The sequence below is a fragment of the Berghia stephanieae genome, chromosome 13 (assembly GCF_034508935.2).
Source record: "Berghia stephanieae isolate SIO BIC M18660-M18661 chromosome 13, UCSD_Bste_1.3, whole genome shotgun sequence".
Lineage (NCBI taxonomy): Eukaryota > Metazoa > Mollusca > Gastropoda > Nudibranchia > Aeolidiidae > Berghia > Berghia stephanieae.
The window spans coordinates 26,649,488-26,659,702 of record NC_088372.1 but is presented as its reverse complement, the minus strand read 5'-3'; the positions used below and the strand labels follow the sequence as shown (position 1 = coordinate 26,659,702).

The 10,215-nt window shown below is 35.1% G+C and overlaps 1 protein-coding gene across 1 annotated transcript in view; it reads left to right on the top strand.

Moving 5' to 3' along the window:
* Positions 1-1,297: 1,297 nt before the first annotated feature.
* Positions 1,298-10,215, top strand: part of LOC144959266 (uncharacterized) — a 28,345-nt gene continuing 19,427 nt past the window's right edge. Inside the window, exons 1-5 of the mRNA XM_078891810.1 lie at positions 1,298-1,399; positions 1,807-1,932; positions 2,607-2,695; positions 5,351-5,420; positions 6,608-6,691. Of these exons, the coding sequence (XP_078747936.1) occupies positions 1,298-1,399; positions 1,807-1,932; positions 2,607-2,695; positions 5,351-5,420; positions 6,608-6,691 (471 nt within the window). The remainder of the gene's footprint in view (positions 1,400-1,806; positions 1,933-2,606; positions 2,696-5,350; positions 5,421-6,607; positions 6,692-10,215) is intronic.

The window sequence follows — 10,215 nt, the reverse complement described above, 5'->3', positions numbered from 1 at the left end:
ATGTAGAAGTCTGTCCTACTGTATGGATGTGAAACTTGGAACGCATCACAGGCATGTATAAGGAGGGTACAGATTTTCGTAAACAGGTGCATGCGTAAGCTACTCAGAATAAAATGGATGGATAGAATAAAAAATGAAGTGTGGAAAAGAACACAGCAGAAACCAGTGGGAGAGGAAATAGAAAGAAGACGATGGAAGTGGATTGGACACACGCTTAGAAAGAATGACTCCACTATAACAAAGAAAGTATTGGACTGGAACCATCAGGGCAGAAGATCAAGGGGAAGGCCACGAGGAACATGGAGAAGAATTAAAGAAGCTGATATACAGAGAAGTGGTAAGACCTGGAATGAGATTTTTAAAAAGGTAGCTCTGGATAGAGAAGGATGGAAACTATTTGTCTGTGGCCTATACCCTGACCCAGGGTGAAAAAGGCAATGTTGATAATGAGGTGTGTTTTACCACATATAAATTTTTATCAATAAAAGGCACGGGATAGAGCATCCACCAGGGCATTGTCCTTGCTTAGGATGAGACGGGTATTTAAGTGGTATCTCTGTAGCGACAGAGACCTTCTCGTCAATCTCTGGTTACTGTTTTTCATCCTTGCGAAAAAGCCAGAGGGCTGTGATCACAGATGATGGTAACCCGAGGGCGCAGTGAGACATAAATGTCAAAATGCTCCAGAGCGTGCACAAGAGAAAGACATTCTTTCTCAATGGTGGAATAATTACACTGAGGTCGAGTGAATTTTCTGGAATAGCCCGCAATGGGTAGGAGCGTGTCTTCAAATTCTTGAAACAACACTGCCCCGGCTCCCAGATCGGATGCATCACACCTGTGGTACTGTTTGTTTATTACGTGATATCCCTGAATGTTGTATCTTGAGGGAGGGGCAGTGTCACCGAGATGAGTTTCCTGGAGGAGGACAATGTTAACATCATATATTTTGAGTACATGCGATAGGTACTCACACATAGCCATTGATATTCCTTCTATATTCAGGTAAAGTATTTTAATGCTAGTGCCTATAGTGAGACTGTTTTCAACGTTGGAGTCTAGCTCACTTGTCATGTCAATCGGACTTCCTACGTTTGACACGCGGTCCTTTTTGTACTGGGCGACGACCGAGCCAGCTTGGTATCTTTTCCTATTTTTCATTTTCATTGAGTTAGAGGCGTGAGTCCAGAAGAAGGAAGAACCTTGTCTGGACGCCGGTTTTGATATTCTTAGTCTGGCTACTCATCTTCAGCTGTTCCAGCAGGATTGGATCTAGGCTGGTATCACCTTCAGGGTCATGGCAGCGCACAAGCTCCTGTACGACGGCAACGTGATGAAACTTCTCAGGAGTTTGAATGGTTGCTCATCACCGAATGGATCATTTCTATGGGTCTCCAGGGTGTATGTTTTACAATCCTGAGGCCTTGAAAGGGAAGGCTGAAAATTGATATTATCTGTACAATAATTTTAGTTATTATATACAATGGTAGGTATTGTTGCACCTAAAGGGGAGTGGGGAAAACAAATCTCATTTTTAACCTTTTTAATTCTTAAACTTATGGAATTTATTATCTTAAAATGTGCCAAAAGTACAAAAGTAATTTTATTTTAAGTAAAGCACATAGTTCATTTTCAGTTTTGAAACATAAAGTATTGCATTTTATTTTGGTTTCTTGTGTGCACGCGTTGTTTGTTTGTGTTGTTTTGTTTTTGTTTGTTTTGTTGTTTTTTTTGCTCAGAAATCATAGTAAGGAAAAAAAACCGCTTTTAAATTGTATTTAATAAAGTTATAATTATCTTTTACAGAAACTTATGGGAATTATGAAAATCATAGATAGGAAAAATGTCTCTTACTCCCAAGCATTAATGGCCGCTGCGACTGTGAACACAATGTTGAGTGGCTTGGACCGACTACAATATGATCATATCGTGGTAAGTAGCTTTATTTAGCACAGATTCTCTCTTTGATCGACGTAGAGGCTTTGCAGAGGACTTCAATAATATGTTTGCTATTTACGAGACTATAATCAGAGAAACCCATTTCAAACAAATCTATAATTAGCAAGCAGTACATGTTTAAATGATTAAATATCTCACAAAATAATGCAGATAAAGTTAAAATTGTGTTGTATGTTGGTTCGTTATATTTCCGGTTGCAATGTTGTGAGCTTCTTAGCCAAGTGCATACTATCTATACTATTTGAAGTGTTTATATCATGTCCACTTTTTTACAATTTGTTCTTTTCATACATCATTGGACTACCAATTATGGGCACGATCTATATTAACTTTCCATGTGCTTGAGGTCATTGGTCACATTGCAAAATGTGCTCAAAGTGACCCACTTAGTGAAAAGTGTTCACAGCTTTTTAAATATCTAACATCACGATTGGTCATTTGATTCAGCTTGACACATGGGTATGTTTATAACATTTGTAAACAAAGCAGCGTGTTTACATTTGTTAAAAAATGTCCAAACGTTGGACAGCAACAAATCATGTGATTGATGACTTGGGTGGACGAAAACACGAATATAGATCGCTCCCATGAGTTTATAAGGAAATAATATAATGCAATGGCAAAATGTGTGTATTTTATTTGACCAGCGAAACCTACTACCACTCATGTCACGGGTTGTCGACGCACTTGTCATGTGTGTTACTGATATTGAAAGGCCGGATGAGAACAAGCAATGGTAATTTATGCGTTGATTTTCCTTTATTTTATATTTGATTTCGGTCTCTAATTTTAGTTTGTCCATACGGTTGTTTTGTGGCGTTTTTTTTTTCTAATTCTTTTAATTTCTTATGTCCATTTTGTTTATAACGTGGACGACGGGATCATTTTTTGCACCCCCACCCCCTCCCCTTGTCCACCCAGCAATAATGGGCACAATCTATAGATAGTTCGAAGATGACTTCACTCATGTCTTTGTAATTGTTTTTTTACCATCCGCGTTTATGATTAATGCTCACTGAACTGTATTCACCTGACGATAAACGTTCATGGATACACATAGTTTTGTGTGTTGGTCCGCTATACTTCCGAATGGCAATGTTATGAGCTTCTTGGCCAAACGCATATTATCTATAGATAGTATGCGCTTGGCTAAGAAGCTCATAACATTGCCATTCGGAAGATAGTATGCGCTTGGCTAAGAAGCTCATAACATTGCCATCCGGAAGTATAACGGACCAACACACAAAACTGTGTGTATCCATGAACGTTTATAGTCAGGTTAATACAGTTCAGTGAGCATTACTCATAAACGCGGACGGCAAAAAACAATAACAAAGACCTGAGTGACGTCATCTTTGAACTATCTTTAGATAGTTCGAAGATGACGTCACTCAGGCCTTTGTTATTGTTTTTGCCATCCGCGTTTGTGAGTTGTTCTCACTAAACTGTATTAACCAGACTATAAAAGTTCATGATTACACAGAGTTTGTGTGTTGGTCCGTTATACTTCCGGATGGCAATGTTGTGAACTCCTTGGCCAAGCGCATTCTATCTATATTACATTTCCATGTGCTCGAGGTCATTCGTCACATTGCAAAGTGTGCTCAAAATGACCCACATAGTGAAAAGTTTTCACAGTTTGCGAACTAGCCAACGTTACTATTGGTCATTTTGCTCAGCATGACCCATGAGTATGTTTACAGCTTTCATTAACAAAACAGCGTGTTAAGATACATTGAGAAATTTCCAATCGTTGTATAGCAACAAATCATGTGATCGATGACTAGGTTGGACGAAAACATGAATATAGATCGCTCCCATTGGCTTCAACAGTCACGAAGTCACTTCCCTCGTTATGACGCATGGTAACTTAGTAACTGGCTCTAAACTATCGGAACAATGGCGGGCGCCCTTATGAAATATTTCTCCGACGAGCATAAAAGTGTATCCAGAGGAGAAAAACATTATAAATATGATAATGTTTTGACTTTTATACATTCTGATCACATGATATATGTCAAGTTCTAGCAAGCATGAAGAATAAAAAGTACCAATTTTCTTTGTTTAGAACCACGATGCTCGTAAAGACTTGCATCTTTCCTTATGTCCAGATCGTTAAATTTTTCTGTTTTGTTTTATTACTGATAATGGTTTAATAATCGTAGCTTTGGTAGTCATAGCCTGACACTGACCGTACGTAGCCATCGTAAGCTTATTGCCTGACACTGACCGCACGTCGCCATCGTAAACTTATTGCCTGACACTGACCGTACGTAGCCCATCGTAAACGTATAGCCTGACGCCTACCGAATGTAGCTATTGTTAACTTATAGCCTGACACCGACCGTACGTAGTCATTGTAAAGTTATAGCCTGACACTGACTGTATGTAGCCATCGTTAATTACAAAAACTCAATCGTTTAACAATAAAGAATAACTTTAATTTAAATGAAACATTTTGCTTCCTCAAGCTTTCATATTACATAACACTCCGATACTCTCTCTCTCTCTCTCTCTCTCTCTCTCTCTCTCTCTCTCTCTCTCTCTATCTATCTATCTATCTCTCTCGCCAACTACACACCTTAGTCAAGCACCGGACACTCACTCATTCGATCCTGATACACACTCACTCACTCACTCACTCACTCCCTATCCAGCGTCATCCTCATTGAGGTTGGGTGCCCGCACATTGTGATGACAAAAGTCCGCCAAAATTTATAGATAGAATGCTCTTGGCCAAGGAGTTCACAACATTACCATCCGGAAGTATAACGGACCAACACACAAACTCTGTGTAACCATGAACTTTTATATTCTGGTTAATACAGTTTAGTGAGAACAACTCACAAACGCGGATGGCAAAAACAATAACAAAGGCCTGAGTGACGTCATCTTCGAACTATCTATTCTCTTCGTCGTCTGATACACACTACGGTGACCATAACACAGTGAACAGTTTTCACAACACTTGTGTATCTTGAAGATTGTCAATGTCGGTCATAGAGATGTCATTTACCCTCATTTTGATATTGATAGAATGAAGATGGCGTTACTCTGGCCTTTTTATTATTTTTTACCATCCACGTTTGTGAGTAATTCTCACTACACTGTTTTAAACAGACTATAAACGTTAAAGGTTACACAAAGTTTCGTGTGTTGGTCCGTTATACTTCCGGATGGCAATGTTGTGAACTTCTTCTTAGCAAAGAGCATACTATCTATAAACCGATTGCCTCTTCACAATACAACACTTAACCGTTGTCTCTTGTGAAAAAATAAACATTTCACACTTTTTTTATTGATAGTTACTGTGCTGTGCTACCAATATATAGTGTTAGAATATTTCATGTTAATAAATTATTCTTAACGAAAGTTATTTTATTGCCAACAGCGTTCCAATATCAACTCTACACGAATTACTGATCAAATGGACACAACTTGTATCACAACGCACAGTTCGTGTAAGTATTAACAAGTTATGTGCAATGAATTTATAAAATATACCATGCATAGTCTTACATCGAAATAGGTGTGTATAAAACAGCAGAATAAAAAACGCTGGATAATAATATTACCTAACTAAATGTTCAGTTGAGCTCGACTAATCGGAAGTGCAACAGTCGAATTTGGCTGATTTTTAAATTTTTTTGGATGATTTTAAATTGCATTCCTGGGTTGGGTCTTTCACTACAATATCTGTTTTCCAACACTCCTTTTTATCTGTCTTGGAGTGAGATTACTTGCTTTTGTTCTGCCGTGGCTGAGATCCTTGGCTGGGAGGGAAACATTCAAATTATGTATAGAGTTATAGATTTAGAAGGTAAGATTTCTATTCCTTGCCAATCCTCTCATATCGTTATATATTTTGTATTTAATATGAATGATTTGTAAAGATTTGAGTGTTTTCCTCTTTGTAGGATCATGTGTTTTTGTCTGGATGAGACATTTAGGTGATAAAATGTCTTTTTCCGTCGAAACGTACAAATGTGAAATTTGAACTGCGTCATGTAATATGTTTCAACTTCATCAGAAACACTCAGCCCGTGACAAGTATGGTTTGTTAAGGGGAGAACGATGAAAAGGGTGAGGATGATGATGAGGATGATTGAGCTCGATCACAAGCTGATGCGTGTGTGGCCTTGAGAAAGTCACCTCGCCCTAGCTCAATTTGCGGCGCTGCACTGCGGCTGACGCCTGGGTTATCCAGTCTTCCATTGGAATAGACCCTAGAGACAAATTTCCCTATGGGATGAATACAGGGACTTTTAGTTTAAAATGATGTTGAAGATGATGATGATTACAATGATGATTACGATGATGACGATGATGATGATGATGATGATGATGATGATGATGATGATGATGATGATGATGATGATGATGATGATGACGATGACGATGATGATGATGATGATGATGATGATGACGATGACGATGACGGATGATGATGATGACGATGATGATGATGATGATGATGATGATGATGATGACCTTAACGACGACGACGAGACGACGTTGATGCACAGTGTATTTTTTATTTGTTTAGTTTGTCTATTGTTTTGTTTGGTTTATCTTAGTATTTAATATTGATTTTCTTTTTTTTTCTTTTCTTTTTTTTTTTAATGCTCACCATCCCTTATAATTCCAGTACACAACGTTTGCCAACCAATTCCTGGAAGTATTGAGGAAAAATGCACAATACTTCGTCAAAACTTTCCACCATGAGTTGCAGGTAATACGATTCAATAGTCTGATGTCACGCCGCCAGGCAACGGTGGCCATCTTGGTTCTAAACAAAGAAAATCATTACTTTTTATGTTTCATGCTGGCTAGAACTTTTCATATGCCTTGTGATCAGAAAGTGCAAAAGTCAAAACATGATAAAATTTATGTGTTTTTTTTCCCCTCTCGATACCCTTTATGCTCGCCGGAGAAATATTTCATACGGGCCTCCCCATTGTTCCGATAGTTTAGAGCCAGTGTTACTAAGTTACCATGCGTCATTAGGAAGGAAGTGACGTTACGACTGTTGAAGAGTATTGTATTAACTCATTCAACCCTAACCCTCTACCTACGTTGCTGACTGGGTGGGGTTCCCGACCTCCCATAGTGGGCAGTGAGATTTTTACTGTGTCTTCTATCCCCCTAGATCTGTTTTCCAACTTGCGTTCTGTCTTTATCTTAAAATGAGATTACTTGGTTTTGTTCTGGCCCTGGCCGGGTACCCTGGCTGAGAGGGAAACAGTCAAATGTATAGTTAGTTTGGGAGAGGATATTTTTTTCCTTGTAAATCATCTAAGTATTATGTTTTGTTTACATCTTATATATGATTTGTAAACTTTTGAGTGTGTTCCTCATAGTGGGGACATGTGCTTGTGTCTGGATGAGACCTTTAGGTGATCTCAAACTAAGTACTTTGATAGTGTGCTCTTGGAATCTACATCTGTTTCCTATTGGAACCATTCCCCCTTGTCTTTTCTTGGGTGCTTAATTGTAATTCTATAACTTTTTACTATCCCATTCTCTTCCCTTTTACTGGCGCTGATATGACCTTAATGTGTTGCAAGCGCTGTAAAACCCTTAAAAACATAAAACAAACATACCGACGCGCTAACCATTCTCACAAGGGATTAACCAAAATAAATTTTAAAAATACTCAGTTAAATACTCGTCAACAGTCGTAACGTCACTTCCTTTCTAATGACGCATGGTAACTTAGTAACACTGGTTCTAAACTATCGGAACAATGGCGGACGCCAGTATAAAATACTTCCCCGGCGAGCATAACAGCGTATCCAGAGGGGGAAAAAACATAAATTTGATAATGTTTTGACTTTTACACATTCTGATCACAAGACATATGAAATGTTCTCGCCAGCATGAAGAATAAAAAGTAATGATTTTCTTTGTTTATAACCAAGATGGCCGCCGTTGCCGGGTGGCGTGACATCAGACCACTGAATCCAGTTGGACTTTTCATGGTCGGACTCGACTACAAATCATGTAGAAATTAAAAACAGTTGCATTGGTAATATGCATATAATTTGTTACTCGGAGAAAAAAAAAGAGGAAATAACGATGGGGTAAAAGTGATAGCAGGATTGTCGGCGTTAGGGCTGAGTGAGTTAATGGAAAATTTGTCTATTTCATAAAATATGGAAAGAAATGAAATCGGTGCCACTCGGCACTGCGTTATAGTTTTTTTTAGACCACTAGTTGAGTGATTAGTTCTCAGTAATGTCTCTCTAATGTGGTCGAGTGGTATGACACTCGCTTTCGGATCGGAAGGTCCTTGGTTCGAGCCTCGCGCTTGGCGCATAGTTGAGTCCTTGGAAAAGGCTCTTTACTCACATTCTCTCACCGTACTCAGGTGTAAAATGAGTACCTGGCCGTTAACAGCGTTGTCTTTGTCCGAAAAATTGTAATATCGCCTAACAGGCGTCATGTCCCGTCCTACATGTTAAATGTTGCTGTTGACCAGGGATCCCTTGTAAAGCGGTTTGAGCACATTTAGTGGATATTGCGCTATATAAAGCTCAATTTTTTTAATTTTTAAATTTTTTTTTTAATATAATATAGAATCGACAATAACAATTGCGCTTTTTTATGTTGGTCCGACTGTTTTGTAGGGTGGGAGAGATGACTATTTCACCTGAATATGTAGCATTAATATTGCGTTGATCTTTCGTCATCTCTTGAAACAGTCGTAAACACTGCCTAGATTATACCAAAGTGGCATTTTTTGGACCTTTTTTTAAAGTCTAAAAGGAAAGGCCAGAGTTGCGTTAATTTCTTTCCCTCTATACGACACTCGGCTTTTTGGGGTTTATTTTTTTAGACAGCCACTTTAATGATTAGTTGTCACTTAATCATATCAGATTATGCACGTTAAATGTTACAGACAATTGCGTGTGTTGGTATGTTATACTCGGCTGACGGATGTTGTGAGTATTTTACTTTCACAAGAAGACGGGGCTCAAATGCAATCTGTTCCTTAGGATAGTTCAATAATTTCAGTTCAACCATAATATCTCTCTGAATAATTAGTTTAACAATTATTATAATGATAATAAACAATCCTTGCTTATCATCTAAGGCTTTAAAAAACAATAAAGATAATAAAGATGTTAATGATTATAATAATAATAATAATAATGATATTAATAATAATAATAATAATAATAATAATAATAATAATAATAATAATAATAATAATAATAATAATAATAATACTAATAATAATACTAATAATAATAATATTAATAATAATAATAATAATAATAATAATAATAATAATAATAATAATAATAATAATAATACTAATAATAATAATAATAATAATAATAATAATGATATTAAAAACAATAATAGTACTAATAATAATGATAATAATAATAATAATAATAATAATAATAATAATAATAATAATAATAATAATAATAATAATAATAATAATAATAATAATGATATTAAAAACAATAATAGTACTAATAATAATGATAATAATAATAATAATAATAATAATAATAATAATAATAATAATAATAATAATAATAATAATAATAATACTAATAATAATAATAATAATGATATTAAAAACAATAATAGTACTAATAATAATGATAATAATAATAATAATAATAATAATAATAATAATAATAATAATAATAATAATAATAATGATATTAAAAACAATAATAGTACTAATAATAATGATAATAATAATAATAATGATATTAAATACAATAATAGTACTAATAATAATGATAATAATAATAATAATAATAATAATAATAATAATAATAATAATAATAATAATAATAATAATAATAATAATAATAATAATAATAATAATAATAATAATAATAATATTAAAAACAATAATAGTAATAATAATAATAATAATAATAATAATAATAATAATAATAATAATAATAATAATAATAGTAATAATAATAGTAGTAATAATAATAATAGTAGTAATAATAATAATAGTAGTAATAATAATAATAATAATAATAATAATAATAATAATAATAATAATAATAATAATAATAATAATAATAACAATAATAATAATAATCATCGTCGTCGTCGTCGTCGTCGTCGTCGACATCATCATCATCATCATCACCGTCATAATATTGACAATAATAATAATAATAATAATGATGATGATGATGATGATCATCATCATCATCATCATCATCGTCATCATCATCATCATCATCGTCATCGTCATCATCATCATCATCA